General features: G+C 41.3%; 1 protein-coding gene across 10 annotated transcripts in view; it reads right to left on the bottom strand.

Annotated features, from left to right (window-relative positions):
• LOC134882396 (AMP deaminase 2-like) overlaps positions 1-15,371 on the bottom strand; it is a 36,802-nt gene that overhangs the window by 3,446 nt on the left and 17,985 nt on the right. For 5 of the 10 annotated variants that reach the window (XM_063910046.1, XM_063910049.1, XM_063910048.1 and 2 more), the window contains 16 exons: positions 8,632-8,747; positions 7,807-7,937; positions 7,282-7,350; positions 5,184-5,295; positions 4,887-5,073; positions 4,083-4,221; positions 3,905-3,994; positions 3,412-3,541; positions 3,055-3,249; positions 2,637-2,768; positions 2,370-2,533; positions 1,407-1,533; positions 1,148-1,311; positions 936-1,056; positions 446-619; positions 237-347 (listed from right to left, as the gene is read on the bottom strand). In XM_063910046.1, coding sequence (XP_063766116.1) covers positions 237-347; positions 446-619; positions 936-1,056; positions 1,148-1,311; positions 1,407-1,533; positions 2,370-2,533; positions 2,637-2,768; positions 3,055-3,249; positions 3,412-3,541; positions 3,905-3,994; positions 4,083-4,221; positions 4,887-5,073; positions 5,184-5,295; positions 7,282-7,350; positions 7,807-7,937; positions 8,632-8,747 — 2,162 coding nt within the window. Of the gene's footprint in view, positions 1-236; positions 348-445; positions 620-935; positions 1,057-1,147; positions 1,312-1,406; positions 1,534-2,369; positions 2,534-2,636; positions 2,769-3,054; positions 3,250-3,411; positions 3,542-3,904; positions 3,995-4,082; positions 4,222-4,886; positions 5,074-5,183; positions 5,296-7,281; positions 7,351-7,806; positions 7,938-8,631; positions 8,748-14,591; positions 14,965-15,371 lie in introns of those variants that run through there. The other 5 variants (XM_063910050.1, XM_063910047.1, XM_063910043.1 and 2 more) reach the window with 3 other exon arrangements.

The following is a 15,371-nucleotide window of genomic DNA, read 5'->3' on the forward strand; positions in this document are numbered from 1 at the left end:
AAAGATTTAAGATGCATTTGGAGTGGTCTCTTAATTCTGTTCTCAAATTTGCTGCAGGAAAAAATAAGAAAACCTTGCTTAATTAACAATATAATTGATTTCCTACAATGGGACCAACAACTGAACAATATACACTTTATGGAAGGATATTTTTAGGACGAGGTTGTTCTACTAAATTGCATTAGATGTGCAGGCGAGTGTTTGCCCAGGTTGAGAAACACAAAATGAGACTTTACCTTGTGTGAAAACCCGCTCATGAGGACGCTGTTTCTCGCCAGCTCACACATGTCACAGGAGCTTAGTTTCCACACCTGAGCAGCGATGCTGTACTCCTCCATCAGAGGCTCCTGGAGCCAGATAAACACAGAGAGAAAGGTGTCATATCAGCACTTCTGATCATCTGCATGCTATTTTGATCTAAAACGCAAACTAGACTCTAACTGACCTTGGTAAAGTGAAACTGAAGAGGATCATCAGTGGACAGAGAGACCACAAGGCCTCTGGACAGATACTCTAGCAGCGGGTTGCGATGGTAACTGAGGAACAGGCTGTTGTTACTCAGTGGTGACATTGCGATGCCAATCTGAGCCAGGTAGTAAAGATACTGCAGCACCGGAGCCTAATGGATAACAATTAGAGAGTGAGTCAAATTGAATCCTAAACCTACTTGATAAGAGAAGGCAGAGTGTGACAGAATACTTTGAATAGTTACTAAATGATTTTGAGAAAGATTTTTTGTGTCAGGGTAATGTGCTGTGCTTTACTTCATTTAGGACCACCATGGTTACCGCAGACAACACATGACATCCTAACATCACATTTTTGACAATCCATTATATCAACAAAACCAAGAGAAACACCATTCAGAAAAAGCTAGCAAGTCAACATGGTAAAACTAAGCACACATTAGTCTTTATAGTTGGACCCGTCCTGACCTTCCTGAGCAGCAGTCCGTGGGAGATGTTCTCTGATAACATGAAACCTGACACCAGGTGGTGGACCGGCCCCGCCTCCCCACAGTGAGGTCGCAGGACAAACGTGTGGAAGCCTCTGCGCCTGTGTCAATCAAATGTAGTGACAAATTGAGTGGATGCAAGGCCTGATAAAGGATTTCTGGGTGTTAGGAATGTTTCTGGCAGGTCTATACCTTCGCAGGTGGTTTAGCACAGCCATGTTAGCATAGGTGTAGTAGAGGTAGTAGGAGTAGGGCGGGTTGTCTTCTTCTGTCCAGTCAGCTGGCAGCGGACTGTCCAGATTGAAGATGTGGTGTTCCGGCTTAGACTCATCATCCACACTGTCGAAGCCCACCACCTGTGGATAAACATGCCACAAAAAGACAAAAAAGGTTAGTCTCTTTTAGTTTGAATTATCTGGATAGCTTAGATTTCTCGTGAAGGGATACTCACATGCTCCAGAAAGAGATGCAGCTCTGGATGACTGCGCGGGTTGATGGAGACTTCAAACAAAGGCATGAAGATATTCTCCAACATCTCCTCAAAGTTAGCCAGCTGCTTCTTTGTGTGGTACACATCACTGGAGAGGAGAACAGTGACATGTGTTGTTAGCATAGAGATGATTGTTTGTGTAAAAAACACTTTTCCTTGTCAAGGCCAGGAGATATGATGTGTGTGCTTTGCTTGTCTTGTGGTATTTATATTTTCTCGAATAAAGGGACGTGCCCTCAGAAATCTTCAGACTAAAGGTCCTGTGTCCTGGCTGTTCACAATAAATACATTAATCTGAAAGAGTCACCATCTTATTTAGATTTTTTTAGGCCAGTTTGCTCCTGCACCTCAGACCACAGCATTTTACATATATATTTATATATTATTTAACTGGTGCTGCTTTTAATGGAACTTCCTTTGTGTTTTTCTGTAAACGTATTTTTAATTTGTCCTGTCTGGATGTTCTCTTTGATGCTTTTTGCACTTTGCCAGTGGAAGGTAGACATTACATGCATTTACTGTTTTAATTCAATTCATTTTGGTAAAGCAACTTAGAGAGATTGTTAGAGCCATTTTTTGTGTTGATTTATAAAAAAAAATATGTTCTAAATGAATTTAGGTCTTCAATTTATGAACTTGTATTCAATTACATATTTTAAGAATCATTTGGATTTATTGTGGTCAGATGTTATATAAGGAAGGGGTGGGACTGAGCCTCGGAAATGGGGAATCGGCACAGACTTTGACCTCACGATACACTTTCAAGTTTTTTGTTTATCTGTTTGTCTAACTTTGTGGAAAAGGCAAAAGAAATCAGCGCACGCAGAGCTTTATTTGTACATGTGAGTCAAGAAGTGGAACCCTGTTTATGTGGCACAGTTTTAAAACATTCAATGAAAATGTGCCACGTCAGAGATTACTTACAAAAGACGGGGCACCTGGACGAGCCAGCGCACATTATCAGAGTACACTCGATGTTTGAGGGCCCACTGAGCCAGCTTATCCCATTCGTCCCGGCAGCGCCCGTAGATGGACAGGCGCAGCTCGGAGTTCTGGTACTTACTCTCCTCCAAGTCGTACATCACCTCCTGAATAGGTAGTGACAGGAGATGTCAATAAATACGTTTGTTTTTGTTTTGATAAATGGTGTGGCTGAGGTAAATATCATCAATAATAGGATATTCTTCACACCTTGACTATGTGTGCAAAGTATTTCCCTTCAATGTGGTTGTCAGTCTTGATGAAGATCTCTCTGAGGATGGATTCTCCGATGGGGTTGTATTTGGCGTTGAACTTGTCAAACCGATGGAATGTGTTACGGTCCTGATAAGTAAACACAACAAGTCAAAGATAGTTGTTTTCTATACCAAGTGTGTTATGCACCAGGCATAAGGTTCAAATATGATAGGAGGAAGATTTAATTTAATTTTACATTTCCAGAATAAAGTCCAAATGTCTGGAATAAACCTGCTGAATTTAATCTTAAATTGTCTTAGATATGAAGAGCAATATTCCTTATGCCTGGCAATGCTACTCTTCAATAGTTATACAATATCTCTTTGAACACAACCTTTAATTAGATACTCGTATTGTTGCTCCCATTTCTCACCGCATGCATGTCGAGAGTGTCTACGCTCAGGTCGAACGCCGTCAGGTTCATGCTCTCAAACACCTCCTTCAGGGTCTGACCACGGCCGCGGTTAACGTGAACGATCTCCTCTGGATATTTCTTCATGGCTCTCTTGATGAATCGCAGCAGGTGCTTCTGGTTCATGCAGGACGATGCATGTATGTGCGTGTCCACCTGTAGTTCAGACAGAGAAAAACAGGTGAGAGGCAGATATGACCTTGGATCCCATTACTCTGTCTTGTTAAAACAGTCCAATAATTTTGTCAACCTATAACGGTCAATTGATCTAATCAGAATACTAGTGATGCATTTCATTTGTCATTTGTTGGCTCTTGCCTTTCGTATGTTGTAGAAGTCTCTGTGGGGAACTTTCTTCTGAGCCGCCAGCTCCTTCATCTCATTCAGGAGGATGTGCATCTGGAATTTAGAGCTCAGGTACTGCAGGCGGCGGTAACAGAAAGACTTCCTGTAGACACCATACAGATGAAACTAATGTTAGTGTCATTTAAAATAAAAACTGAGCATTTAACCTAAGGATGTCAGCATCAGGAGAAAAGAAAGAAATCAGTGAAATCTCAAAAGGGAGCTTTGCATTTCTGCTGAATTGACTCTAGTAGTGCATTTCAAAGCATTACACTCATATACCATACACATGCTTTTTAATTCGCTCTCAGAGGGACACATGTCATGTTGAACTCACTTCCTGTAAGCTCTGAAGCTCTGATGTCATTATTAAATTAACCTGCTGTTCAAACATATTCCCAGTCCGTCGTCAACCTGATTTTGTCCAATGATCTGTGTATGATACTGGTATTGAAGAAACACTCACACTGGACCATTGATGATGAGGGACATCATAACGTTCATGTCTCCAATGTACTCAGTCAGGTCCGGATAGGTCAGGTCCAGTTCTGTACTTCTGTTAAAGGAGAACAGGTTAAAGTAAAACACGTTCAAGACTCACTATTTTCTCGCTCAACATGATATCCTTCAGGTTCAACACATACTTGTCCATGTTTGTTTTCTTGGTGTAGACATGGACTACTCCCCCCACCATCTTGCAACCATAGCCCGTGTCTGTCGGCAAATTCTTGGGGTCTTGGTCATAGGGGTGATTCTTTGAGACAGGTGGGTGCACAGGGGCATCTGGAAAAAGGGGAAATGGATTTTAATATATGTCATCCTTGCTACAAATAAATATCGTAAAATGATGTGAAGTGGAAACTGCTCAGACAAAACAAACACAGTGTAGGAGTTTTTAATCCCACAGTGGTCCCTGGTGACCACTGTGTTTACATTTAATAATAAGATCTAGATTAGAATTTGGCAAGCGGAAAAACAACACATTTGAATTAAAAAATGAACAATAGCTGAAGGTGTGTTTTCTCATCACTTTTTCGCTACATGTTTTGCCCAGAGGTTCAGGGTGTGGAGGAGGAGAATAGTATTGCAAGTTATTCACCTTCTAGCTGTCTCAATATCAATGTAAATACACATTTCTGTAGATTCATCTGAAAGACTGTCAACCTTTTCAAGCTCTTAAAACCAAAAAGACTTAAAGCGTTATCAGTATTTTACATTTTTCTATAGTTATTGTGATAATTATTTTGGCGCAGATAATGGTCTAATGAAAATCACATGTTGTGACAATATCATTCATAAAACCATCCAACAATCATCTTTGTAGAATTCAACAAAGCCTTTTGACCGAAGAATATTTTACCTCAACCATATCTCTGTCCTATCTGAAATACATCTAATCGCTATTTTCCCAACTGTGATAGAAAGTGTTTGATGTGTGCATGAGATACCGGCATCTACAGGAGTCTCTGCTATATCGTCGTAGTCGGCCAGATCCAGGGGCTTCATCCCCAGCTCCTGTAGGGCGTGAGCTGTGGTCTTACAGAAGTTCTGCATGGACCGCTTTATGTACTTCTCCCGGATGAACAGCGCCTTCACCACACACTTTGCAGCATCTACCAGGTCAGTGAAGGGAACCTAGGAAGATATTTATACACAGCAAATTAAAATGGGAATTTACTTTACTGGAGTTGCAGTAAAATTGCTAATAAAAATTCCAACAAATCATATGAATAAGAGTTCCTCACCCCACACTTTTCCTCTCCAGATATGGAAACCCGCTGGTACTCTCTTTCCAGTGGCAGCTCCCTCTTCTTGAAGCAGTTATCAACAGTGTCCAAACTCTTCTCCTGCAACAACCTTAAGATACAGACGGAGACAAAGAAGGTTTAAAAACAGCTGTAGAACTAGAGACACAAAGGAGTAGCAAGGGACACCTCAGAAATGATTCTGATATGAAGAATAATTTATCTACAAAATAGTAAAAACCTTAGCCTATAGAGCGGCACTATGAACAGGCCTGTAAGAATGTATCTGGGTTCAGAGGAGATTTAATTAATAAGAGAGTTAATAAAAAAACAATAGAACAAGCTTTGCATTTTGACATCTACCGAGTCACCAGCAGGGGGAAGATGAGGCCCATCTGAATAGAGTAAGTGAAATTCTCTCAGTTGTTCTGGATAAATACTTTGGATGAGACAGTCATGTATGGTTATAGTAATGATCAATTATAAAACAGTCAGGTAAGAGGCTGCCATGCACATTTCTAGGAAAGCAAAAATACAGGCCCCTCTTTACACCTTGCATTAAAATTGGTTTTGGATACGATTGCAATCGGATGTTACTTGTGAAACATTTGAAAGCATAGGTGTGAATGCAGGCAAAATCCCATTGAGGATGAATTGTGGTCAGATTAGCGATACACTGTTATAGGTGGTCAGCGCTGCATGTCACCATACAGAACACAAGTAAGACACTATTGTGTTTTCAATCCACATACAACAACTGGCAGCTTTGTGCTCTAACATGTGGGGAGACAGATAACTAACAGACAGGACCATCTCCATGTAGCAACAACTGAAAAACCTGTTAGAGAAATACAGAAGAATCACAGTGTAGCTTGGTGCTGTGTCGACCTGGACACTGATGCCTTGCACAGACTACACGACTTTCAAAGTCGTACGATCTCTTGCCAGTTCACACTTCACAACTCGCTCGGGAGTCTTGAAGTCTTTGTGGTGTGCATGCTACGCGATTGAACGGCGACAGGGGGTCACACACTACACGATCTTTTCACCAGGAGAAATCCCAGAGGAGTCTGTCTGGTCTCCAAACTCGATTTTGTCACGAATACACGCGAGAAGTGACACGGGAAATGACGCGGATTTCGAACGTTATTATGTTTTACCTAGAAACTATCAATAAGTTACTTTGCTTAAGCTTGTTAGTACATCAGCTAACGTTAACTTCAGTGAATTGTTTAGCCTAGCTACAACTTTACAGTTCAAAATCAGGTTTCAAACAGCTGTGTCGACTTGTTGTGTTGGACAACGCTTCTTCTTCTTTTTAGAAAGTTGTGCAGCTCCTCCCGGGGGCTTTTCCTCACCCCGTGTCTTGCGCTCTCATTGGCTGTAGCTCGTAGACGCACGCATTACCAGGTACAACCCTTCTCACACTACAGGATTTGGACTCGCCGACAGGTCCAGATATTTAGCTTGCTAGATATCAGGCGCCGGGGAGGCATCGGGGACGAGTCGGGGAGTCTCTCACCTCGCTCTTGAGCAGTTCACACATAACGATCAAACGCCGACTGCCGAGCGCCGATTTAACGGCGGTTTAGCGCCGACTTGTCCCCGAGCTCCAAAATCCGTCTGGGAGCGGCCGATTGGGCTAAACATCGTGTAGTGTGAACTTGGCATTAGAGAATTACAGAATAATCACAGTGTAGCTTGGTGCTGTGTCGACCTGGACACTGAGGCAAACACTGCAAGTGCTGGTGGACCATACGCCTCAAAAGGTCCTGAAACTAAGCTGAATGAGTACATGTGTGATTTGGCCTTCATTTGGCGGTGCCCCTCTTTAACAAGGATCAAAAACAACTAAGAGAGCGGCGTTCGCTAGGTTGAGCTTGACCGATCGATCAGATCTCAATATGGCAACAGGAGACACATTACAATATGGTATTATATATCGATACCAGTTGAAAATCTGATCAGGTTTATCATATGTAGGTAGAATTTGATGCGAGACTGGTTTCAACGCCGGAAGTGAATTGCTGAAAGAAAACCAACAACCAAAGAGAAAATCACTTCACAAAGCATAGATACTGAAGCAGGTCTCACTCACTCTAGGTCTGCATCACTGTCGATTTTCATGAAGTCCTGTTTGGCGCGGAGCAAGATCTCGGGTTCAAGCCTTGATTGATATGCAGCGGCGCAGGATAGTGAGGGCAAAGGCAGAGAGCATCAGAGGAAAGTAAGCACACAAAGGAAGAGGCAGCAGATATATGCACAAGCACACACACACATATTTACATATGCACGAAAATAAGTTTTAGGAGATTAGCACGTGAGAAAATATCATCAGTAAGTAGTGGCACACACTCGTTGATAAACAGGGGCTAGCAGAGAGGAGTGTCTGATAACAAAAAGTGTTGTGGTGCAGATACCATCAACCCTGAGAACAAAGAGAGAACCCACCACCCAACCCAAGAGAAGAAAACACCAGGACAGTTACAAACGGCTAGCTAGCCAAGTTAGCTGGTTGCTGCAGCTGATAAACCAGTGTGCATGGCTAAGAGAAAGACTGTGGTGGGTAGATCTCTTCCTGAAATAGTGGTATGAGTTCATATAGATGTGTGCATTTCCTCACTTAATGTCCTGGCTGATTTGCCTCTCTAGTCGATGTCGTCGTTCTTCCAGCTGTTCGATAGGGCTGTCCTCCGGAAACTCATAAGGAGCGCTCCGCATCTCGCTATCTGCCATGCTCCGTGTGAACAGCTCCTTATGCAAACACAAGTTATACGATGTTATATGGTGTCATAAATTAGGAGAACAGGTCAACTTCCATGGAAATACGGACATATCATGAACTCTAGGGCTCACACAGAACCACCCGCCATATTTACCCAAAGCCTGTGACAAAGTTACCCTTTGTACCTTTGTCTGTTTTTCAGTTTATTTCTCCCTCAACAACTTGGCTCATAGAAACTTGTAAAGAGTGAAGCATGTGTGAAAGAACAACTCATTTATTTCACAAAAAATCTTCTATTTTTTTCGTTAACAAGCGCTATAGAGCGTTTGTGCTGCATTCATGTTGTATCCAAATAATAGGTTCTGACTGGAGCAATATAAGAAAATGCTTCCATAAGTCGGAACAACAACTCAGAAATTAAATTTGCTTAAAGGTGAATGACAGAGGAGGTATGCAGTCTCCGAAAGCCATTCTAGTTCCTATGTTTGTGTACACTTTAAGGAAATAAACTGGATTTTAAAAGGCAGATGATTGAATATACATTTTCAAATTAGTTTTCTACTAACAACATGTATCGAGCAAATTCAACATTTAAACATCAGCCAGTAATAGCTGATAAAAATATGGCTGGAGAAGTACTGCATGGGTGATAATGAAATGTGCTCCTACTTAAATATTATTAAGGTGAGCTGAACTGTGGTCTGTATGGCTTTGAACTCTTACCTCGGCAATCTCTTTGTACTTTTCTTCCATGGATGTTCGCAGGTCGATTGGATAGTGTGTGAGAGAAGTGGATCTCTGTGGCTTCAGGGGCTTCGCTCCAGATGCACCACTCAGGTCTGCAGGCAGAGAGACCGAGTTACAGTTTGTGATAGTTATACATTTGTTGTTGAAAGACGATCGTTTTATCTCCGGTTCCCAGTTTATGCAAAGAGGATGATTTTGAGTTCTGCAGGGATGACGGACTTTTGTAAGCAGTCACTTTATGAGCATCTTCTTGGTTGCACATATGAGCTGGATACTTTCACATTTTGGTTTACAAATTTTAAGTGTTTTCATCTGAAAAGGTTATATTTTCAGTAGGTTCCCTTTGGCCAGAGAGGTAATGACATGATTTATGTTTCTGCAACTCGAGCCACGCAAGGCTGCGATAGAATCTATATCGAACTCTACCTCTCAGCCACATCTTCCTCGTGTTGCCTAGGAAATATTGTTGTCTCATTTGTTGGTTCCAGTAAGCTTTGTCAGTTTAAGAAATGTGTCCGTCTTCTTTTACAACGATTTACAAAGGTTTGAGTGGCATGAATGGCAGATTGTGTTGAGCAGTTGTCTGTAGACTTTGACTATTTTGAGAATGTATGGGACCCCATCAAGAAGTTACAGTATGTGTATGTAAGCGCTGACAGAAAAGGATTAACAATCCACAAAACCTCTCTCCACACACATCAACACACATACAAGTTAAGAGTCTCAAATTACATCATAGTGTACAGCCAACTGCATACAGCAGCATGTGCCATTGATGCCAATCTTAACAAACTAACAACTGTTCATTATTTCACAGTCTTCAGAAAACAGAGACACACATTTTGACTCTAAAAACAGACAAAGCCAACTAGTACCATCACAGGCAATCACTGATCTCTCTCTCACACAAACAAAGAAAGGCAATCAATGTTCTTTCAAGGTTGAGCAATTTCTGGCTAAATAAATTCCTTTGTTTCCTTCCTCCAGCAACATAAGCCCATTTTTCTGTATCACCGCTGAAGACAAACAAGAAGAGATCAGTAGAAGATCAACAAATACAAACCATGATAACCATGATTCCCTCCTGAGAACTGTATGTCCAACAACAGAAGCCAGCTTAGGGAAAGACAGCTGTCCCAATAGATACTGTGTCACTTAATCACACATGGGCACACACACACACACACTAGTAAAGAATTACCCCAACCCACATGTACACACACACACACCTGAGGATGACACAAAAGGCCCTCCCCTGTTGTAGAGCGGCTTGAAACCGATGAGACCAGCTCCCCTCCAGATTAAATCAAGACAACAGTGTTTTGTAGACAAAACAGCATTGTCTAAAGACTGAGGGATACAGAAGAACATCACATTTACTGATCGTGTACTTTCACAAGAATTTCACTTGAAAATAACTATAATTTAAAGGGTTCCAAAGTGATGTGCACACACTGTAATTCACCAACTCGTAATAGGTCTACGGCTTTGGGAGTGGTGTGTTCACTTTCTTCTATAATTGGTCCTGTGTCTGGCCTGGGACAATTACTCTCTACCATCTGCTGTACAAGTCGCACAGTTTCTATTGCCTGCTTCTTCTCAAATATAAGTAGAAGTTTAGAAACACGCCAGTGGAAGTATAGGTATGGCCCTTGTCATGTAACCCTAATTAAGGATTTGCTTTCGAACTTAAATCACATTTTACGTTTATATTCTATTTAATATTCCAGACCTTACACACTTAATGTATACTGCTTTATATTTAGTTTTTGTTTAAATTTTGTGTACATTTTTATGACATGTATATTTAAAAAAACCTTTTTTTATGCTATTTTATTTCTATTGTGTCCCACCCGCTCCAGGACACCATGTCTGCACTGTTCAGCTCCTTCAGTGACAGGCTGCTTCACCCTCGGTGTCTCACGGAGAGATCCTTCCTTCCTGCAGCGGTCAGACTTTACAGCCACCATGGCCCCTGGTAGACCGGTAGACCCCCACACAATACAGCCTGTGGAGATGTTGTGCGATAAACAGCAATGTGCAATATATGGACAATTTTCTCGAAACACAGTGCAATAATCACCATCCTCATTCCTATGATGTCTCAATACCTTACATACCTGTAGGTCACTAAATTGTGAAGTTGCTGCTCATCATTTTTTAGCCATGGATGTGTTCATTCGAGTATATTTAATGTGTGCTTTTCTTTTATATACTAATATGTTAGCTTACTCTGTATTATTATATATTTTTATATCTGCTATGCCACTTTTGCTGTAATAAATGTAAATGTCCCCGCTGTGGGACTCATAAAGGATTTCTGATTCTGAATCTGAAATATATGATTTCTTGACCTAAGGGAAACCTATGTGTCATGGTGGCAGGTTACAAGACACGTTTACATTCCACAGCCAACATTTACCCCAGATTCACCATATTTTAAGAGTGCAGGATATTTCCATTTTTCAATAAACAAACAGGTGACTCCAAGCATATCTATAAACACACACATAAACAAAGTCATCCCCAGTATAGTACCCATGTAATCCCCGGTCTGTCCACAACAGATGACTCACCCCCAACTCTATTTATCTCTGTGACACTATGGTAGTACAGGTCTAGGGTCCAAGGATAGAGCATGGTGTATTCTGTGCAGAGCGTAGAGCTGCTTGAGGAAAATGAGTGTGATTGTGTATTTTGGTATTATAAATAAACATGATCTAACTCAGGGGTGTCCAAACTACAGCCCGGGGACCAAATGTAGCTTTTGGGCCATTTTGAATCTGCCCTCAGCAGATTCAAAATGTATAATGAAATACTGTATAGCCCACGAATGAAACGTGTGCTTGTCTTATATTGTACGTCTTAAATATATACAGCCCCGGTTTGTCTTTGAGTTAAATCTTTTTTTATTGTATTCCCTAAACTACTGACCATTTTTCTCTGTGTTGGAATCCAACAGACACTGGAATGGCTGCCATACATGTAGAGATAAAGAATAAAGATTATATAAAGAGAGGTCTTTTAATTGTTTCCGGAGCTGTATATGTAAAAATAGATTATACATTATCCATGTGTTAATAAGCCCACTATTTTACCTAAATGTGATTGATTTTGCTAACTTGTAACTTAACTGATAAGGCAATATACCTCACCTCTAGTGAGGGGCCCAGGCCTTTGTACGTGTTTCTGTATGTGGCCCTCGGAGAGAAAACTTTAGACACCCTTGATCTAACTGATAGTAAGTAGCACAAACCTTTTACACACATCCAGATTAGTAAACATAACAAACTTAGTGAAACTCAGTAGACAAAGAGAAAGCAGAAGGATGAACCTTTGCAGATTTCTGAAAGTTTGGGCTCAAGTGGTCTACACTGTGATCCTTCATTTCACATCCAAAACCCCCCAAAAAATAAATAAGAGACCACAGTCAAAAGAGCTACAGAGGCACTAGCATGTTTATGATGTGGAAGTTAAAGGACAAGGCTTGTATGCTTCATTCAGTTAATGGTAAATCTCAAAAGTCCAAAGACCAAAACACAGGTAAAGGAGAAGCGATTCATTTTTCGTCATAAGAGCTTGACACGGTAAATTAAAATGGAGGTCTTAGATGTCTGTGCCATGATGTAGTCAAGCAATCAAAAGAACCCTGAGACTGTGGGCTTGTCTTCGAGACAAATGGGATCTGTGGGACTGACTTAGTGTTGTATTTCTGTGAAGCCTTGATATAAGCCATTATGTTTTAGTTTGCAGTTTGGAGGAAAGCAAATATTCTGTTACAAATAATACCTAGTTATTGAGATTGCAACCACATTGTATGGTTGACCATTGGTGTTTCTCAATAAACTGTACGTACACATTGAGAGTTTTGAGGAATAATTATCATTAATGTGGATATAATGACTATATAGGGAAAGGCTCATGATAGAACAGCTAGTCTTCCCATCACTTTACTGTAATGCAGCAAAATCAATTATGATATTGAAAATCTAAGACAAAACAGCCTCCTCAAGTAATATTGACACCATTTTAATATACTTTGTTGAGCTATTTTTCACCGTCTGGATTGAAAATGGCCTCAAAATGTAATTTGGAACCAATGCTAGTAAAAAATCCCTAACTTCAAACCATCATTTACTGTGAGCGTGTCTCATCTTTTCTACAGTGAAATTCTTCAACCCCTTATTTTCATGTTGCCATAATGGGTTAATAATTCGACCAGTGAGTAGTATTTACAAACCTCTCCATCAGCTTACACATCCCTTGTACCTGATTCTGCACACCGCCCACATTCACTACTCCACTTCTTTTTGTTATACCCCTAACAGTGACAATGATCTACAATCTGTGAAGCTGCCTCTGCTCCATAAAGATCAATACGATCCTTCCAGCTCGTCTCGACTCCATGTTCCTCATGCTGGAAGAAATAGCAGCGTACCAAAGAAGTCAAACAACATATTGTGAAGTCATGCCCTCAAAATATTCCATGACCAGATCCACCTACATCAATTTCACTTTTTTTCTGTCATATTATTGTACTTTATATGAAACATTCCAACACTTTCTGTTCTTGTATATTTCTACTTCTCTGAAAGGAAGTACTTTATGTTAGTGAAAGCTGACCAAATTACCAACTGCGTCACATTGTGCTGGAGAAAGACCTTGTTGTTCGGCAGCTATTCTCAGTGCAAAGAGGCAGTGTTCACCACAAAAACAACACCCAAGGTTTCTGGCACTTTGGTGCAAATATCTGGCCTTGCACGGCCTCTTCTGCACAGATTTAAACTTGTTATGCACACTGAACAGTGAACGTGTTGTGGCACTCCTATCTCCATTCTTTGCCACACCATGACATTAGAGCCAATGATATGTATTACATTTGAACTAGATAATGTCCAAAAGTAAAATCAGAAAATAAACGGAATTATTGTTGTTGTTGTTGTTATCTGCGATTCTGACTCCAATATATTTCACTTTATTCCCTGAGAGGAAGGGTGATGACATACACTTTACAGGTTCCCTAGCAACTACGGTTGAGAATAAAACCCTACAACCTCAACAAACACTGCTGATGAAATGTCACAAAGTACTGCTTGCAAATTGACTTCGTACGACTTAATGAAGATCTGCTGGAGATACAAATTACATTCAAATGCATGCAAAAAAACTAAGAACTCAGTACTGTGGGATGAATATTTTCCTTTACTGCAACATAAAAAGGAAAGGGATGTGATCCGATACAATGTCAGCCCTTTTGAAATCAGGAATGTCTGTTGTTCAGGTGGACATGACTCCCCTGCAATTTTGCTCTTTCAACCTGCCTGAAAAGTATAGCCTTGATGCCGTTCTGAGTAAGACATGTATTTATTGCCAACTTTAGTAGCACCTTATCAGCAATTAAAACTCTTCAACCGCCTCTCTGTTTAGCCGCACACTCTCCCACAACGTGTCGAACACTGTACATGTTTGTTTTCCCGTGCTGGCACATTCACAAGGATCTCAGTGATTAATCCACTGGGGCAAAATGACCGCATCATAGATGACTGTAGCAAACGGCAGCAGATGTCCCAAATGTTCATTCTCTGCAACATCCAAACCCTGCAGTAAACTAATGGCACACATCAAGCTTTCCAAATATCGGTGTCGCAGCAACAGACCCACCTGACAGACGCAAGATGTATTTTTGGCTCTCTCTTAAAGAAAATCCCCCTCCTTATTCCTACATTTCCTGCCACTGTTTTTCTACATGCTGTCAAGTGTTCCAGTAAGCTGCAACTGTGTTAACTGACATCTCCTTGCTCACTGTGTGCTGGCTTGTGCAGTATGGAGCGATAAGTATCATGCCTCACACAGAACTACTGTAACTTGTAGCAACACAGGATTCACACACATTATAAGGTACTGTTGATCATCAAGCAGCATGCAGGGTACAGTACCTCTAACTCCCTGTCTTCTGTGTTCACAGCCGTTACAGTCGCAGTGGCCTTGCCTGAGCTCTTGCGGGATGCTGGGACATGTAACTAGGCCTGGGACGGCCGATGCACCCTCCCCCGCTAACACAGTGAGAGAGCAAGAATGACAGCGAAGAAAAAAGAAAGGGACGGGACACACTCTCTCCTCAACACAAGCTGCTCTAACACCGGGATCACTCTCTCTTTTGTCTCCCTCTTTGCTTCTCCTGCTGTAACTGTCGTCAGCTCAAGTGTGCTGATGGAGCAGCTTTTTCCCTCTTTCTTCTGATTCTCTCTCTCTCTGATTCTCTCTCTCTCTCTCTCTCTCTCTCTCTCTCTCTCTCTCTGCCTCTCTCTCGCTCTCTCTCTCTCTCTCTCTGCCTCTCAGCTGCTTCCTGGATAACACCGGTTTTCAGTGCATGAACAGCACAGCCTTCAAGCTCCCGGATTTAAATACTGGATTGGAACATACCACGTGGCAGATGAGGGGAGGGACCTGGGGGAAACACTTCAGCCTCTATTGTGCTGTAAAATGGAGGAGGCCCAGCATTTCTGGCCACCCCCACTTCATCTCTACCCCCCTTTTCTTATTCATGCAGCAGCGCGCAAACCTTTAAATCATGTTATAAATACCAAGCATTCAAATCAATTATTACCGGTCTATTGAAATTGGACATGTTTGATTGCATATGGATAAAACATTTTTTTAATGGTATGTGTCATTTAATAACTACATTTTCCTTATATTGAGCTACCAACACTAAA

This window comes from Eleginops maclovinus, chromosome 20, assembly GCF_036324505.1.
Source record: "Eleginops maclovinus isolate JMC-PN-2008 ecotype Puerto Natales chromosome 20, JC_Emac_rtc_rv5, whole genome shotgun sequence".
Classification (NCBI taxonomy): Eukaryota; Metazoa; Chordata; class Actinopteri; order Perciformes; family Eleginopidae; genus Eleginops; species Eleginops maclovinus.